Genomic DNA, 18,019 nt, shown 5'->3' with positions numbered 1-18,019 from the left:
TGTGTGGATTTTTTTTTTTACGAGCTTACTACACACTATATGCTTTTCATTTTAGAAACAATTTTATGAAAAATAATTCTCACTGAAGAATGACTAAGATATTGTTTGTGTGTGTGTTTTTTGTTTTGTGAGCCGAAATGAACAATGTTTTTTAAATGTTGTAGTCCACCGAGCACGTGCTTTATATAAATGTTTAAAAGTTGTTATTAAACGGAGCTTAATTTAGTGTCTTTTATGCCCGACCCTATTTTGAATATATGTAGACAATTTGAGAACCCTTCAGTCAACTTTACTCACCCCTTTCTTCTGATCCACCACCTCTCACGCAACACAGGAGATTTATCTGAGAGCGCGCGCAGATCCGTGCTCATTAATGTTGTAGTTTTCAAAAATAATAATAACTAAATAAAGAATATATATTTTAAATATCCCTGAAATAAACAAAAGATAGTTGTGTGACGACTTAAAGACGCTGTCCCTGGACGTTTATTACAGGCTTCTTCCAGCTTTTCCGGTTCCAGTCTTCCTTCCTGTTGTTTCAAACTGGAGGATCTGCAGAATCGGTTTATTTTTACTTTTGTTGAACGAAAAAAGCAACCTATGACCCCCAAAGTTTGGTAGCGTCTCCACCTGCACTTCCTCAAACCGACACACCTGAAGTCACGTGACACACACAATTAGTATTCATCCATTTTAAGATAGGGTGACCATAAGGGCCATTTTTATTGGACGCACCCTTGCAAGGATTTCTATATTGCTTAAAATATCCAAGTTTTGATTGATAGCACTGTGCAGATCGATCGTTGTATTACAATATTTCACGACAGCTACAGAGAGCAGCGCAGACGGCTCTTTATGCTTTCAAATCGCATTCGCGGTACTTTGGTGTCACACAATGATCGGTGCGCAGCTGCAAGTCGACCGAACGAACACGCGCGTATTTGCATCGCTTTGATCGATCTCACCTTCTCACGCGCGACGCGCCACGATTGTTCGATTGTGTACAATACCTGCATGTTATGGGTCAAACTAAGATGTTTTAGGGCAGACTATATAAAAAATCATGGCCAGGACGTGTCCCGTATAAAGGGCACATATGGCCACCCTATATAAAGCACTTCTTCCAAACTAAACTTCACGATAAAACCAAAATATTCCAAAAACAACAAACCATACATAAAACACTCTAGCAAGTACAGTATTTGAAAAGGCAAGATGCAGCTTAAACCCATTTAAAGAGAATGGTGGAACTCCTCATGACCATTAGAGGTCGCCACTGCCAGTACAATTAATAATCAAGTGTCTTAGATAATTCAGACAAAAATGTAATGCTATTTTTTTTGTGTATTTCCACCTGTATAAAGTTATTTTTAATTCACTACTAATCTCTTAATTTTCAGAGTCACTTACAGATGTTTTGTTATTTTTTTAACAACTTTAGTGCACAATCATTAAATACACAGAAAATACCAAACAATTTACGATTTCCTTTTTGTGCGCCACAGAAGAAAAGTCAGATGTTAGGAACAACATATGACGACAGAATATTAGATTTTTGTTTTGGTCCAAATTTAAATCAACATTCAAACACAAACCTATACAAATTTATTACAAAATATTTGCAAGAAACGGAATCAGTACAATTCCTGACTTATCACAGATCTTTTATTTGTCAAAAAAGAAAAAGTTTGAGTTAAAAAAAAAAAAAAAGACTGAAGGATAGAGGAAGAGGCTGGTATATCTGCTGCAGGTCAGTCACATTACATTATACAGAGATGACTGCATCAGCCAAGCTTTTTACAGCAGTGGTTTGACATCTTTTCCCACAAATTCTTAAAGAGATTAAACTTCCTTAGAATGCATCTAGATATGCACGTTTGGTGTTGGGCCATCAGTAACAGTTCAGGAAAAAAAAAAAAATGAGTTAAATGTGGATAGACCATGGCACCCAAGCATTTTAAAAGGTGAAAAAAAGAAGAAAGAAAAAAGGGAATCAAAAGTATGAGGAAATTTCAAGTGAAACGAAGGGGGCTGGTTCTACAGCAACCAGCTGCTGAGAAGTGGCTAGTACCATCTACAATGTTCTTCAAGACACATCTGGAAATAAAGAAAAGACAATAATCAGAATTTGGATAAACAAGTTACAACTGAAATCAGTGAAACAGTTGTTATATTGAAACAAATAACATGACAAAATGTTAATGGATTGCTAATAGAGGAACTTAATGTACTTACAGCTTGCAGGCCTGGCACCATATCTTCGCATAATCTGATCCTGTGTGAATTTCACAAAGGACTCATATTGTTCTTGAGGTAAAAAGGAAGAAAAACAACACATTAAGAACACAATTCAGTCATAAACTGATATAAAACTAGGAAACCTGAGAATAAATGAATAAAGAAATTCACTTTTTTTTTTTCTCTCTTATGAGAAAGGCATGAACTCAGTTTATACACAACTGTGTGGAATCTGCAATGTTGTACCTGCAAGCTTTGTGTTCAGTATCTGTTCGTACTCTTCGCGCATCTTTTCCTCATGATCTTTAATAAGGCGCTCGCACAAATAGCCAACCTGCCTCAGTGTGAACAGCGGCTGATCCTTTTTCAACGATGAGGCACCTAAAAAACATACATTCAGATCTTAATATCCATCATGTCACTTTATTTTTCAAAATTATAAAATATCTACACTACCGTTCAAAAGATTTACTTTAAGAAGTCTCTTATGCTCACCAAGGCAGTATTTGATCAAAAATACTATGAAAACTTACTACAATTGAAAATAACTTTTGATATGTAATGTATTCCTGTGATGGCAAAGCTGAATGTATTAAAAGCACTAATATTCAGTTTTTTTGTTCAAGTAACATTTCTTATGATTAATGTTAAACAGTTTTTCTGTGTAATTTTTGTCATTGTTTAAAGTTCAAAAGAACAGCATTTATTTGAAATAAAAATGCTGTAACATTATAAATGATCACAAGTGACAGCAAAGACTAATTTAATGCATCCTTGCTGTATAAAAGAATTCATAAAAAAAAAAAAAATTGACCAGTATTGTACATTTAGAAACACTTGAGCCAAGTTCTACAAATGCGCATGCATCACTTCTTACACCTGACAATTTCCATTTGAATAACAATCATGAGCAGAGAATGTGAATTTCTGAAAAAAGGCTAGATGTGCTCACAGCTGAAGTAACTAAACAGCATGTTTTGAGTGGTTTCCTCTCATTGTTTTATACCATGCACTCTATTTACTGTAAGTCATCATGGGTTGTTTCTCACTCTCATGACAAATCACAATGTTTGCAACAGAGAAACTACCTTTTTAATGGTGAAACTGTTTGAAGATCAGTTCATGCTTCACAATCTATAACAACCGGATTTTGCCATAACTCGTATCTCTCTTGCATTTCTGCATATTCAAACTTGCTAGCATCACCAACATGTGAGAATCAACAGCATTCGACTTTAACAAACTCGTCACACTTTATCTTCACACTGCACATTACACCTTCCTACAAAGTGCAGCTACAACCCTAAACAAATACATCTGAACCAGCCAATTAAAACATTCAGAAACATTTAATAACTATTAGGGATGCACAGATACAATTTTTTTTTTTCAGAACCCCAAAATCTAAAAAATTCTTAGCATCGGCCAATACCTGAGATATTTTTGATGAAATCCGAGAGCTTTTTTAAAAAATTTTTTTTTTAAATCAATGTAGAATTTTTATACCTCAGTGCCCTGATCATCACTATTTTGTGTCTTCAACACATTTGACCAAATACAGACAAATTCATTTTAAAGAAAAATGACAAATGAAAAAGAAAAAAAAGAAAGACAAAAATACTATTATAAACTAGGTTAATGGATAATTCACAATAATTTTATAAAATCTAAACATTTAGTGAAATAACATTATTTAGTGGGGAACAAATATAAGTGAATAAGTGTAGGACTAAATCTGGCTGAGAAATAGTTTAAGCACCCTAATGTTTTAACCATGTCAGTGTAGCCCTCTGTCAATGCACATTTTGACTTTAATCAAACACACCTGATCCAGTCATCAGCTCCTTTGTTTCATGGGTGTGTCAGACAAAGGAGAAATTCAAAATGTGCAGTGTTGGGGGTGGGAGGACTTCAGGAACAAGGTTGAAACCACTGGACATTATGTTTTGAGTGGACTGACCTGTGGGAGAGCTGGGGGAGGTGAGGGCGGGACTGGAGCTCTGGATATCAGTGGAGCTGCAGGGCTCAGTCTGGTTGAAGGCCCCTTCCAACTGCCGTCGCCTCTGATAGCGGCTGTACTCCTGACGAATGTTCTGGAAGATCTGCTCTGTGGGGGTCAAAGATAGACAATCGAGAGTTAACAACAAGGCTAACTGGGCTTAATTTAAAGAGAGAGAGAGAGAGCGAGAGATTTCCTCTAAGTATTTTTGGAATACCATCTTTTCCAAGGAATAAACTTCCTTGTGTTTAATCATCTTTAATAACAAAGTGGTGAAAAACTTCTTCAAGCACGTACAATGTAGAGAGGATATCCTGCTTTCAGATCAGGTCCCATGACGAAAATAAGGTATGAAGAAATAAGTTTCACTTCAGTTTTACAATCAGCCACAATGGTACACTGACATCACTAACAAACAATCAAATATTAGGAGAAAAAAATGGGATGAAGGTTAGTTTCATTCGGCTTTCTGGTGGGTCTGGGTGACAGGACTGCAATGCGGAGGGGAGCAATGCAACCGGGAACATCCAGAGTCTCTTTCTAGAAAACTGGGTTGAGTTTTGTCCCCTATCTTAACCTTCAACACCAGTGGACGACTCAAAACTGAGAATTTGAAACCAGAACGACTTCCATGAGCTAAACTCTTTAAAATTTTCTTCTCTGGTCGTCTTAATTTATCACAAAGGAGAATATTTGGAGGGCAAGTTTCTGAAGTTCCTGAATGTAGGTCATTTAAAGCTTCAAGGGTAGACATCTATCTGGAGGACACTTGCATCACTTATCTTGGGTGGGGAGTCCAGAGTTTCCCCTTCTATTAGCATCAGCCTTCAACTAGAGGATGAAAAAAAAGGGAAACTCAAGGGGTGCCAGCATCTCTAGCTTGATGATAATGCATTCCAGCAAAGCAAGCAGTGTGGCTACAACCTAACAAAGCACCACACTGCAGAAGAGACTTCCTGTGTTTACAATGTAGCTCTCATCTGATAGGTTTTTTATTTGTTTAAACACAGGAAGGCTTTCCATTCCCAATACAGAAGTGTTATGGGGGCTAAGCTCAACTTTACACCAGCGTTTACTCTAGAAAGGAGTATTTTAGAAGCAAAAGACTCACTAATGAAGTGTAGATAATCTTATAATGAGGGATCTTTCTCACAATAGAGGTGCTACTTGTTGATAACAGTGTTGCTAATGTAGACTGAATGGGTTCAGTCCAAAACATACAAAAATAAGCCAGATTATTAAATAGAATGTTCACCCCAAAAATGAATATTTTGTCATTCCAAATCTGTATGACTCCCATCTGTGAAACACAAGAGATGATATTTAGAGAAATTATCTCAGCTTTTGGGTGGTGAGTGGCATCCGGTGGTGTTTTGCATGGTGAAAAGTTTGTGTGTGTGTGTGTGTGTCTTGCAGAATAGGGCTACAACTACTACTAAACTAAAATCAATAATGAAAATAGTCAACAACAAAACTGATTGTAATTTAATTGAATCAATCTGCTTTCCTCAGCGCATAACTTAAATTTTATGATTGTATCCTTATCCGTAAATACTAGAAAGTCACTTAAAGGGAGAGTTCATCCAAAAATTTAAATTATGTCATTAATTACACACTCGTGACGTTCCCAACCCGTAAGACCTTCAATCATCTTTGGTACATAAATTGTACACAAGATATTTCAGATGGAATCTGAGAGCATTCTGACCCTCCACAGACAGCCACATAACTGAAATGTTCCCAGGCCCAGAAATGTAGTAAGGACATCAGTAAAACGGTCCATGTGACATCAGTGCGCACAAAGTATTCTCGTAGTTTCATAAAATCACAGTTGAACCAAAGAAAACAAATAACTTTATTCAACAATTCTCCCCAAAGCCCCTTTCACACTGAGATTCCGGATAATACACAAGTAATGTGTCCTGGCAATTGTTCCTGGATCGTTAAGATTTTGGTTCATTCACACTGCCAGTGATTTGCCGGAATCTGTGCATCATTCACACACAACCCGTAAAGGTCCTGTAATGACACGTGACATCATGATGTGACGTGTAATGTACGAATTGAAAACGCTAGGAACGTTAACTTTCACTGAAGCTGGCGAACAAACTCAGCTTCAGTGCGGATCGTGAGGAGCTAACTTATCTCTGCTTCATTACACTTTGCACATTTTTTTTTCGGTGCGAACACTGATCTGTATTCAAAACAACTGGTAAAAGAGTCACACGATAACTACGACACACCCTTTATGGCACTGGTTCTGCCTTTTGTTCACACAGAGCTCGTTCCGGGACTGAACCCAGCAGTGTTACTAGGTCCCCAACCAGGGATCAATCCTGGAATCAATACGGGGATGTGTTTGCGTTTACACAGAAGATGATCCAGCAATTTTCTGGGACCAACGTGCAGTGTGAAAGGGGCTCAAATCAGTCTTCCCCCATTATCAAGAGTACCATGATGCATGCGTGTGCATTTCTCGCAGCTTCGTAAAACTAGTTAAAAATTATGGTAAAGCTCTTGGATTTCATCAAAAATATCTTGATGTGTGTTTCAAAGGTCAATGAAGGTCTTACAGGTTTGGAACTAAATGAGGGTGAGTAATTAAGTTACAGAATTTTAATTTTTGTGTGAACTATCCCTTTAAGTCTCTGTTAAACTTTAGTAAATGAGCACCAGGCGTACATGTGTGTCAAACAGACAGAGTGCAACAGAGTAGAAGATTAATCAATCAATTATGAAAAAATCATTAGTTGCAACCCTATTGCAGTTCAAAGTCTAACAGGTTTGGAATGCCATTAGAATGATGAAAAAGATCAATTTCACTTTTGTGTAAACTAATTCAAGTTTTTAGATTATGCAAAAATCAATTTATATACGATTACAGAAAAATGCAAAAACTTGTGATTGACAGTCGACGAGCAACACCAGCCCCTTTGAATGACAGGTGAGCCCCGCCACCTATATCAAATGCTGCCAAATGCTGAGACCAGGTCCAACAGGTTACTTAGCAACTGTAATCTTATATGGTCAAACCAAGCAATCAATCACAGTCGCTTCCTGAGAAAGGATGAGGAACGATTCAAGGCCCAAAAGCACAGAACAGAGATAATACGACCACAATGGAGGTGTGGAATGAACTGGACTGGGGGGAGGGGAGCACAAGTGGGTGGAGAGTTGAGGCATCTTATTCACTAAACTGCCGAGGGCTTTGAGGAGGGAATTTAAAAACCCCAAACTGCCAGGAAGTGCACTCAAACTAAAAGGTTCAAGCCCAGGGTGTGTTTCTGCAGGGAGCTTGATTTGCTTTGTTTGAGATTCGGCACGTTGTAGACAATCACGTTAGTTATTAGTAAGCAAAAGGCTTTCGTGTTTGAATGTTAGAACAGCACAAACAGGATGAAGCAACCTCAGACATGGCTTGAAATAGCAAGACACCGGCTCTTAAGAGAGAACCTGCGAGCTGCAGATCGAGGACATAAATGGATGCTTTTCAAATTTTCCCGTCTAGAGACATAAAGCTAAATGGAATGTTAATGAGGATTGTTCTATGAAAACAATAGGGGACATTTGGTTTCACAAAGGCAAGACTATCAAACAACAAAGTGGGCTCTAAGGGCAGTTACATTCCTTGCCATTTCAATCAGGCACTGATGGGCAGGCTTGGGAACAGAGAATAAGCTCTCTAAAAATGTTTCACAATGTTTGTCTAGCCAGTGTCATGCAAGATACTATCCCCGCTAGGACACCAAAGCAATTGCACTGGCAAAGAGAACATAAAATGGGTACTCTATATGGCACCTGAACAGAAATCCTACAAAACTCACACTTATGCATGTACACTACAATACCATTTTGATAATCTAAAAAAAATAATATCATGCTAGGGGTACAAGGGGAAATAAGCAGTAAAAACACTATCACAAAGATTACGAGGTATTTAATGAGCAGTTAATATGTGTGCTTAATCATGAATTAAGATCTGTTCATACCACCACAAATGTTTTGCACAAAAATTTGGCCCAATTTTCACATTTGATTTGATGTTCACGACCAATCGGCTTACAGATAAAGTTAAATACAGTACACAAAGCAGCACAACTTTGTTTCTAATTCACTTGTCACAGAGAACAAAGTCAAACATTAGTTTTTAATTTTCAGTTTCTGCTGTGGTTTTTAAATCAATTGACATTCTACTCCGAGCCATTTACTCCTTGGACTCAGAATTATGTTTCTATGGAAACCCTATCAATGCCACAATCAGGTCCCAAATGAATCTGCAGCGGTCAGGTGGTATAGTGGTCAGAGCTCCCAGAAAAATAATAAAATAATTCTCATTATTGTGTTGTTCTAATAATTAGTATATTTTTTTTTTTTGTAATCAGAATCTCATCATGAAGTGGTGTTGTTGATCCTATAGTTCTGCTGTTGTGGTGTTGCAAAAAGCAAAGATCTTATTGGTTGGCTAGTTTTCTTTGCATTGTGATGGAAAACAATTCAGAAGTCCTCTCTGTTAGTAAAAATGGATTTGATAACATGTAAATGTTTGTGCTCGTCCAAAACACATTTATTCATACCAGATTTGTTTTGGTGTGAACAGGCCTTAAATCTGAATCACTCACTGAATCAAAAGGGATTACTTTTATCATGTTCGGCTCAAAGTATTTTAATTATTTTAGCAAATATTTCCTCCAACATACTAGAAGAATTGCTAATGGAATGGGAGTTTGAAAAATCAATTATACTAAAACATACATTTTCTATATTACCACTGCAAATGATGTGAGAACCGAACCTCAGCACCTACATTTAAGAAAGGATCGATTATGGTAGAATGCAAAAAGCAAAGCGCAAGTGTGTGCCTCTAATTTTACCAGTGTTATTTATTTCACCCATATTTTACTAATCTATTAATTGTGGCGTCTTTTAAAAAGTAATAAAAGCTGTGACTGTTTTACAAGCGCTAAACAGCAGGATTTGGGCGGGTTCGTCAAGGGTCCATAAATTTCACATAGCAGTAAAAGTATTGCAGGCTATATTAAGAAAAACACACGACGTTAAAAAAATTAGCTATGTTAAATATCAAATTATTAGTTGGCGTATATTTACCTAGCTTCTTTTATAACCATAGAATGAACACTTATGTTTTTTAAACAATACAGTTCAATCAAAATGAAATAATGCTATTGAAGCCTCGCGCACATAACGTTACCCACCTTTCTTCTTTGTTTGGACATTCTGGTTCAATCCTGATGCTAAACTAACTGGCTGAACGCAGAGATAAACGTTAAGCAACCAGGTCAGAGCTAGGCTTTTGTAGAAAGACTTTATCGTGTGTATTGTTCGGTAGTAATGGTGTGTGCGTGTGTTCACACTAAGCAATGGGAGTTAAATGAAGCTCTGTGCGTCGGCTAGTCTGTATTAGCGGCCGCCCAGTTAGCCGAGCTCAAAAAACTATTCATCCAAACTGCATAATTAACTACAGTACAAACCCACTACTCTATACCATCCATCAAGAAACAAAGTTATACATTCAAATCATTACTCAAAACAGCTTAAAGGGGAATGAAATTAACGGACTGTTGAAATTCAAATACCCACTAACGTTAGCTGGTTAGCTGAGATTAAACAACCACCCATTCCCCTCCTCCTCCATGTCAAACAAACCGACGTTAAATGGCGAGAATCAAGCGTTCTTCTCACCTGGAGTTAGCCTGTGTTCTCCACCCATAGACTGGGGCGACATCGAGTGTGCCGGGCTCTCTGTTGACGGGCGAAGACTGCACCTCTGCGGGGAAGGAGTAGTCGGAGTGCCCGGTAGAGGATTGCACCTCCTCCGCTTGGGGGACTGCGGGCTGAGAAGGGCCTCAAACTCCATAGATCGCTTCAACGTCGCGCCACAAGCCATGATCGCTGATTTAATAAGACAATAAACAAAACCAAAGGTAAAACAACACCTTTTCGTTATTAAAACACGTCGAATTCTCTTTCTAAATCGATTTTTACGGGGTTTTTATTGAGCTTCGCAGGATCTCGTTGGCTCCCCCTCTAATCGCACACCGGTTTAAACACCAAGTGCCAGATTTGTAGCAAAAATGCTAAAACGACGCAGCCGAGGACTGTACCATTCGCAGAGAGGGGGGTTCATTTAATAAACAGGTTTGTTTTCCCCCCAGTAACATTAAATCATATTTAATTTGTTACTAAGCATACACGCGGTGCAAAACATAGTGCCTAAATACAAGACGTATGTTAAAAAATGTTTACTTTATTAGTAAATCTACTACAGTAATAGTCGTCCCAACCTGTGAAAACAGGTCTATACTGATGCCCAATTTTTTAAACATAGGTTCCAGTGATGTGTTGGTCCAAATCAAATCACAACGATTATAAATAATGAAAGTGATAGTTGTACTTACTCAGGTTTATGCTTGCCATTGTTTCACTTTTCCCGTATAAACGGGCCTCTTGCGCCGATGTTTATGTGCAGGCTATTTGAATATAAAATACTTTTACTATAAATTAACATAATATTAACATTAAGTTTCCATATACGATCATTATCTATCTTATATGTATCTATAAAATAGCTAAATATATCATATGAATACATTATATATAATAAATGTAACATTTTGTATTAATACTGTATAATAAGCATTAAATAATATTAGCTTTTTTCAGTTTTTTCCTAATTAATACAGTATCTTTACATGCACGCTGAGCTCTTTCAGTTTACCTAAATTCCTTGTAGATCAGTATTTCATAACTCTTAGAAACAAAACCTTTAATTTGAGAAGCTTTGATCTCAGATGCACACTCCTCCAACAGCTTCATCCTGATTGGTGCCTTACAGTCATATGATCAACATTTATTGAGTGCAATAGTTTATTTGGCCAATGTCCATTTTACTGAAGGATTTGCATGTTGGTGTTTGTTTTTGTTAGCTTTCAAAGCAGTCTTTAAACTCACAAGGAATCATTTCTTTACTGTCTCTTCACCACCTACATGTTTTGTTTTTGCATACTTTTGACTCCATATGAATATGACACACTATCATATACCAATTTTTGTAAATTTTCGATCCGATCCAATGAAAATAATATAAAATGTAAAACATAATGTAGGCCTAATTGAGACATAAATAAATTTATAATGCAATTTTCATAAATGTGTCTAAAACAATACAGAGCTACGAAAACAAAGCTATTTAATTAAACTGAAGGTCGATATCCAGAAAATGTGTTTTTATTGATGACAATAAATTAGATTAAAGTGTAAGTATGCATTTCTTAAACAATGTAGCAGTACATTTTTATAGTTATGACATACAGCATTTTATATAGTACTTAGTTTAACATATAATAATGCAGCAAAACTTCTGTTCAAATTGAAGTTAATACAAGATAAGTTAATATAACAACAATTACACAGCATTTTGCATTCATAGTGCTTTTTCCAACATATAAGAATATACTTAGTGTATCATAACAGTTACTCCTCATAATATAGTAAAGGTGCAGCATAATGAACAATCTATTGAAAATGTGATGCAAAATTTTTGCTACTGTAGCAGTCATCAATTTTCACAGTGTAATCTATATATGTTTTGGCGTCTTTTACGCTTGGGTCAAAATGTAGCAGTTGAGTCAGTTGTTCTGAGTGTGTTTATAGCTTTTATTTCACTGTAGAAAGGTGCTTAGAGAAGCAGCATTTTACATGGACAGCAATCACATAGCCACCTATTCACAAAAGACCAATTGTATGTTCCTTAAAAACTAAATATTTAAGATACTTTTAAAATACACTTTCAAATCATTTTTGACGCATCCTGTTTACAAAATAATAGCTAATGTCTTTCTTAAAGTGTAAAATGAAGTCTTCTCATTCTCCTTCTAAATATATAAAAAGTACAATTTATATTGAATAAAATTCAAGCAGTAAAATTCAATGTGTTAAAGTTCTTAAGTTTTTGTTAGTAAGCAAACCTTCTTCATTTGATATTTTCATATTTCCCACATTTTTACTGCTGTTTATTTGATATCCTGTATTCTTATCACAAAACATCATTTTCTGCAATCTATAGTATTCATGCAATGAATGCTAACCTAAACTATAATCCCGAAGAACTAAATTTTGTGATATATTTCAAATGGATTAAAAGCTGGCAAATCATTAATATGAATAGGACTTTAAATAATACTTATATGCTGTTTTACTGCTTGTCTATGCTTTCAGAAATAGTATCTGGGTTACTATCACTAACAGCCTGATCTTTGCTCTTTTTGGTAATAGTACGTTCCCTGCATGCTTTGCAACATGCTAACAATGCATACCCTTCTTCTCTCAGCTCTTTGCAGCGTAGAGCGTATAGAAGCGGGTTTACGCACGAGTTAACCAGACAGAGCGTGCTACAGAAAGCGAACATTCGCTGTTGTTTATTCGTAAGGGTCACTGTGACATCCACCATCATAAAGGACAGGACAGGCAGCCAACAAACAGCAAGGATTAGGAGGATCAGACTGAAGGTACGTGCAAGCTGAATGTCTATTCGCATTCGAGCCTGTCCTTTCACATACTGCCTCCCCAACTTTGATCCACCCATAGCTGTTTCATGGCGATTTGCTTTCCACAGGATGAGAACATAAGCCACTATGATAAGAAAGAGCACCACAAGCTGTAGGCCCGTCCAGAAAGCCAGGTAGTGATGATCCACATAAGGGAAGAGATGGGAGCAAGGAGGATCAAACTTAGTGGTGCACCTCCAACCCATCAGAGGAAGAAATGAAATTATAATCGTTACACACCATAATATTACAACAGCAAGCTTGGCTTTAGTGTGTGTCAGAAGCACCTTGTAATTGGAAGCCTGGTAGATGCAGAGATAACGGTCCAGCGCTGTCAGCAACAGGCTTCCCACAGAGCCTGTGAATGCCATTGTGACGCCGCCCAGCTTGAACAGATAGATATTAGGGCCGTCGCTGTGACTATAAAGATGGAAATCTAGAAAACTGACGGTGAAGAAACAGCTGGCAAAGGTGTCGGCCAATGCCAAGCTGCTGATGAACAGGTACGATGGCCGTCTGCGCAGAGTGGTGGATCTTGCAATGACCAACAGGACCAAAATGTTCTCCAGGAACGTCACGGGGCCGGCTAGCAAGCAGATTGTGCCAATAGCTTTCTTCTCTGGTGGAGTCAGGACCATGTAACACTGTGGGCTATTGCACAAGTTTGCATCTGTAACAGTACAGGATCAAAATGATTCAAAATAATCACTTCAATCCCATTTTAATATAATTTCTAATAATATTTCAAATATTTTCATGTTTTTAACTGATATTTTAACTAAAATTATTATTTTTAATACATTCAAAAAAAATTATGTTTTTGAGTCAGTATGTTTTTTAATGTTTTTTAAAAGAAATGCTCAATAAGGCTGCATTTATTTGATCAAAAGTACAGTAAAACAGTAATAATATTGAGAAATGTTATTCAAATCTAAAATAACTATTTTAATATATTTCAAAATGGCTTTACTTTCACTTTGATCAATGCTTTCTTGCGGTATAAAAGAACTGGTTTAGTTTTAAATAAATCTTACTAAACTTTTGCAAGGTATGGTGTTATTTTTTTTTTTTTATTATTTATTGTTTTATTTTTTAATGTTTAAATTTGAAAACTAGTAAAATCATCACAACAAAACTTGAAAAGACATGTCATGGTCACAGACAGGCCATAGAAATTCTTTATGAGAAATAATACCTGTGGTTGTAATGTTTGGTGTATTTAAATAAAGCGCAGTGGTAGCTTCTTGATCTTGTTCCAATTCTGTTTCCATTTTCCCCAGGACAGTAATGGTCTGTTAAAAATAAATGACAAATGGTTAAAAAAACACACACACACACAGACACATTTATTCATGTGCCTCATGTGACTACTGCCAATAGAAACATGAAGAAAAAATGTTTGAAGTTCTCTGAATATGACATGATTAAGAGGGATAAACCACACAAAACTCATTTAAAGTCAAAAATGTCTCCAAGCAACCTTTTATTAGGCTAATGCATTCTATAAATAAACTGAATTATTCAGACTGCATGTCTTAGATTTGGAAGAGAGGTGATGTCATCCTTAATATGAAATAATCAGTTTGTCCCACAGGTCTATTCTAGTCATTTTTGAATATAAACTATTGGTCACTGACCTAAAGCAGTTCAATAGATTAGATAAAGTTTGATTATGCCCCCTGCTGAGCAAAAGATGACACAAGCTTATTACAAGAGAAGGACTGACAAATAGTTTGTATTTTCACTAGTATCCACTAGAGGAAAAAAATAACATAAACAGCACAGAAAATATATCATTCTTCTTATCCTCCTGCATATCTAATGCGTATTAGTTCCATTCTATCTCGGTGTGTCTCAATGTTGTTAAAATTTCAGAAAATACTGGAATTTTTTTTTTTTTTTTTTGGGTTAAAGCCACTTCTCTAAAAGGGCTTTCCCCTCAGAGTCTTGGTTCCTCCCAATATTCCTTCCTCACATATTTTTTCTAACCATTTTCACCTTTGGTGGCTCATTGAGGGTCATAGAACAATGTGTTTTGTAAAAAAGTGCCAGTTGATTTGAATGCAATAAAGTGTAAGATTCACAAAAACGTCCTCAGGTTTAAGGTCTTTCACACTCACAAGTGAAATATAAGAAGTTCATAACAACATACTTGACAGTTAATAACACACTATAATATATTACAAATATGGCAAGAAAAAACTGTTGTTCATTATTCTATCCATTAGAGTTGTTTCAGTTCACACAGGATTTTTAGCGTAGTATACAAATTGATCAAATGAACTGGTTCTTACCTTCGTTTTTTGCTGTTGGTAATATTGTGTGCTGTTGGCAGATACTGTCTTGCACAAATCTCAAGCATCTGATTTAAACAGGAGAGCATACATACCCCCCCCCCCCCTCCACCCCCCGTGAGAGAAAGAGAGAATTAAAGAGACTGAAGTAACGAGGACACATTATTGGGAAAAGAAAAGCAACAGATGGAAAGTACCAAAGCTGTTTTTCCCTTAGATGAAAACTCACTCAAAGAGGAACCTTTCTGTGTCTCATCTCCACAAGATGACATACACGTAATAAATGCGGAAATATTTCTCTTTACCACAGCTTCCTCATGGAAGTTCTTCCCTCTGTCCACATCATTTTATTAATCCTTTCCTTACGAAAAAGTTTTTATTCCCCCACATATTCATGCCAGAGCGTATTAGCTCCATGCCACCTCTTTGTGTCTCAATGTTCTTAAAATTTCTGTAAATGTCTCATCCCCACAAGATGACAATAGTGTAACAAATTGGTGAAACAATTCTCTTTAGCACATCTTCCTCATCTGGTTGCTGACCTATTTCATAAATTTACTCTTGTTATGGAGAGCAGATGGTGGAGGGAAATATCGGTTACCTCTCACTGCAGCTGCCCCCAATTTTTAATACATTTTCATCCCTGTAATTCCCTGAAAGGGTTTGGTTGAGAAATGGTTTTTGTGAGGAACTGTTAAAAAACAAGGTTTTTGAGTTTTTATCATTCTGAGCTCCCAGTAACACACATTCATTAGTAGGCTAATGAATAAATAAAGAAATATGTTGATGCTTTATTCTTGGGCAAGTGTAACCCAATAATATCCCTACATACTGAAAAAATAATATCTTCCTGTCATCAATATCCAGACCTACGGAAAGATTAATATATGTCAATAATATCTTAAAAATTATATTTTCTCAAAATCTGTAACTATGTTGAGTGTAGTGCTATTTTTAAGCAACAGGTGGCGCTTGTGAAGTACTTCTAATTGGTTCAAGTCTGAGAATGTGTAGAAAGCTTGCATCTATCTATCTATCTATCTATCTATCTATCTATCTATCTATTATATAGTATATTTATTAATCTATAAATACATTGACATATAGCATAATATAGCTCTTTAACATATAGATATGTATAATATATACTTCACAAGATTTGTCTTTTGGGTGTAACAAAATCATAAAAGCATATTTTGCTTCTTGTGTACATGTAGATGTAGAACATTGTCAAATTTGGTCATTTGACCTCTTCTAAATCGTGTGTGACCGACAAGAGCCTCCCACCTAACCTAGTTTCCAAACATAGGATACAAACTTAGGCCAAGCCCCCCTGGAAAGCTCTAAACCAAGGCTGCGTCCAGAGGGTGTGCACTTCCGTCCCCAATTACGGATTTTGATTAAACAGGCAAACAAGCGCTACATTATGCAACAGGTTTACTTAAGGGATAAGCAGGAGCAGGCCTATTTAATCTACAGAATTTTAAATGAGATAGCAATGATAAATAGTAATTAAAAACATTAAAAAAATTCAAATGTTTAAAACAGTAAAAGTTTATATATATATATATATATATATATATATATATATATATATATATAAGTCTAGTTTAAATCGTTTCAGTTTAATTCATTTGGACCTGTTCATATAAAACAAGGTTGGAAACAGGTTAACAGGAAGTGAAGGTTTAAATTTGGTCTGATAAACTGAATGTTTATCTGTCTTCTAACAGATGTTCAACTTAAAACATTCTCAGAGTTAGAGTGCCATAAACAATCTAAGCAGTCATTTTGCTTCAAGAACACCAAATGGCCCATATGCTTCCCTCCAAGCCCATTCATTGATTTATGAAGATACTACACCCCCCAAACAACACCTTTATCTGTAGCTTTTCAAACACTTTTCCTCCCATTGTCATTGGCAGTAGATACCACTTCACAGGTTTTTATCGACATGTTGTCACATGCCAGCAGGTGGTATGTGATACTTCTCAAAGGTTGTGACACGTCTCTTCTTGGTTTTCAAGACAAACTAGGCCTATTTCCTGTACCCCACTCACACAATTCCTCTGATTGCGACAATGTTTTATTGGGTTATTAATATATGAGGGATTTAACAGCGTCTCGAACATACTCATAATTCTTATTCTTTTCGTCTCTTTGATCTTCGATCACAGATCTGTTCTTTAATCACTTCCACAAAGTGTCTAAAAGTTTACTTAAGCAGATCGGATGTGTCTTTGTTACTTGTGTGGGGGAAGTCGTGGCCTAATGGTTAGAGAGTCGGACTCCCAATCGAAGGGTTGTGAGTTCGAGTCTCGGGCCGGCAGGAATTGTGGGTGGGGGGAGTGCATGTACAGTTCTCTCTCCACCTTCAATACCATGACTTAGGTGCCCTTGAGCAAGGCATCGAACCCCCAACTGCTCCCCGGGCGCCGCAGCATAAAAAAAATGGCTGCCCACTGCTCCGGGTGTGTGTTCACAGTGTGTGTGTGTTCACTGCTCTGTGTGTGTGCACTTCGGATGGGTTAAATGCAGAGCACGAATTCTGAGTATGGGTCACCATACTTGGCTGAATGTCACTTTCACTTCACTTCACTTCACTTAAAAGTAATATCCCTAAAAGTCTTACTTTTAAAAGCCATTTTTCTTTAAGCCTGTTCCATTGCTAACAGAATCTTACACAAGGCACATATACCAGATGTTATGCCTAGAACATTTATTAGTAGGTTAATGTTTAAGTGATTGCGTTTTGAGCTTAAACCAACCGGAAGAAACCATGTGATCATTTTATATGCCTTTGAGTTATTATTACAGCAACGCGGAAAACCCAAAATTCCCCACAAACACGTATAACCCTCAATGACGCAGGGAGGATGGCAACAGGCGTGTTCTTCTCTCCTATTGGTCACACAGTGGAAGTG

The 18,019-nt window shown here is 36.7% G+C and overlaps 3 protein-coding genes and 1 long non-coding RNA gene across 6 annotated transcripts in view; 1 reads left to right on the top strand and 3 right to left on the bottom strand.

The window, feature by feature from the left end:
* Positions 1-682, bottom strand: part of rhbdl2 (rhomboid, veinlet-like 2 (Drosophila)) — a 4,594-nt gene extending 3,912 nt beyond the window's left edge. Inside the window, exon 1 of one of the 2 annotated variants that reach the window (XM_019118320.2) lies at positions 298-682. The gene's annotated coding sequence lies outside the window, so the exon portion shown is untranslated. Of the gene's footprint in view, positions 5-297 lie in introns of those variants that run through there. The other variant, XM_019118321.2, reaches the window with a different exon arrangement.
* A 965-nt stretch (positions 683-1,647) lies between these two features.
* akirin1 (akirin 1) lies at positions 1,648-10,310 on the bottom strand. The gene is made up of 5 exons (XM_042741315.1): positions 9,938-10,310; positions 4,199-4,345; positions 2,485-2,619; positions 2,236-2,307; positions 1,648-2,097 (listed from the first exon to the last, which is right to left on the bottom strand). The coding sequence occupies exons 1-5, from the start codon at positions 10,140-10,142 to the stop codon at positions 2,087-2,089; spliced, it is 570 nt and encodes a 189-aa protein (XP_042597249.1). The 5' UTR covers positions 10,143-10,310; the 3' UTR covers positions 1,648-2,086.
* LOC122140006 lies at positions 10,262-13,011 on the top strand. Its single transcript, XR_006156733.1, has 3 exons — positions 10,262-10,393; positions 12,585-12,762; positions 12,870-13,011. It is a non-coding gene; the product is annotated as an uncharacterized LOC122140006 (long non-coding RNA).
* Positions 11,467-15,231, bottom strand: LOC109104989 (cannabinoid receptor 1-like). 2 transcript variants are annotated; one of them, XM_042741313.1, is made up of 4 exons: positions 15,096-15,231; positions 13,997-14,093; positions 13,089-13,471; positions 12,785-12,996 (listed from the first exon to the last, which is right to left on the bottom strand). In XM_042741313.1, exons 2-4 carry the CDS (start codon positions 14,070-14,072, stop codon positions 12,985-12,987), a joined length of 471 nt encoding a protein of 156 aa, XP_042597247.1. In that variant the 5' UTR covers positions 14,073-14,093; positions 15,096-15,231; the 3' UTR covers positions 12,785-12,984. The 2 variants fall into 2 exon arrangements, with proteins under 2 accessions (XP_042597246.1, XP_042597247.1); XM_042741312.1 differs by having other exon boundaries at positions 11,467-13,471.
* Between the last annotated feature and the right edge of the window lie 2,788 nt (positions 15,232-18,019).

Source organism: Cyprinus carpio, chromosome B16 (genome assembly GCF_018340385.1).
Source record: "Cyprinus carpio isolate SPL01 chromosome B16, ASM1834038v1, whole genome shotgun sequence".
In the NCBI taxonomy this organism is placed as follows: domain Eukaryota; kingdom Metazoa; phylum Chordata; class Actinopteri; order Cypriniformes; family Cyprinidae; genus Cyprinus; species Cyprinus carpio.
Note: the sequence above shows the minus strand (reverse complement) of the source record. Positions and strands in the feature narration are given on the sequence as shown.

Coding starts and splice junctions, on each gene's coding strand:
- akirin1 (XM_042741315.1), bottom strand. CDS start 10,142: ATGGCTTGTGGCGCGACGTTGAAGCGATCTATGGAGTTTGAGGCCCTT. Junction 4,346..9,937: donor AGAACACAGGCTAACTCCAG/GTGAGAAGAACG, acceptor TGACCCCCACAG/AGCAGATCTTCCAGAACATT. Junction 2,620..4,198: donor CTCCCCCAGCTCTCCCACAG/GTCAGTCCACTC, acceptor TATGTTTTTTAG/GTGCCTCATCGTTGAAAAAG.
- LOC109104989 (XM_042741312.1), bottom strand. CDS start 14,072: ATGGAAACAGAATTGGAACAAGATCAAGAAGCTACCACTGCGCTTTAT. Junction 13,472..13,996: donor ACCAAACATTACAACCACAG/GTATTATTTCTC, acceptor GTACTGTTACAG/ATGCAAACTTGTGCAATAGC.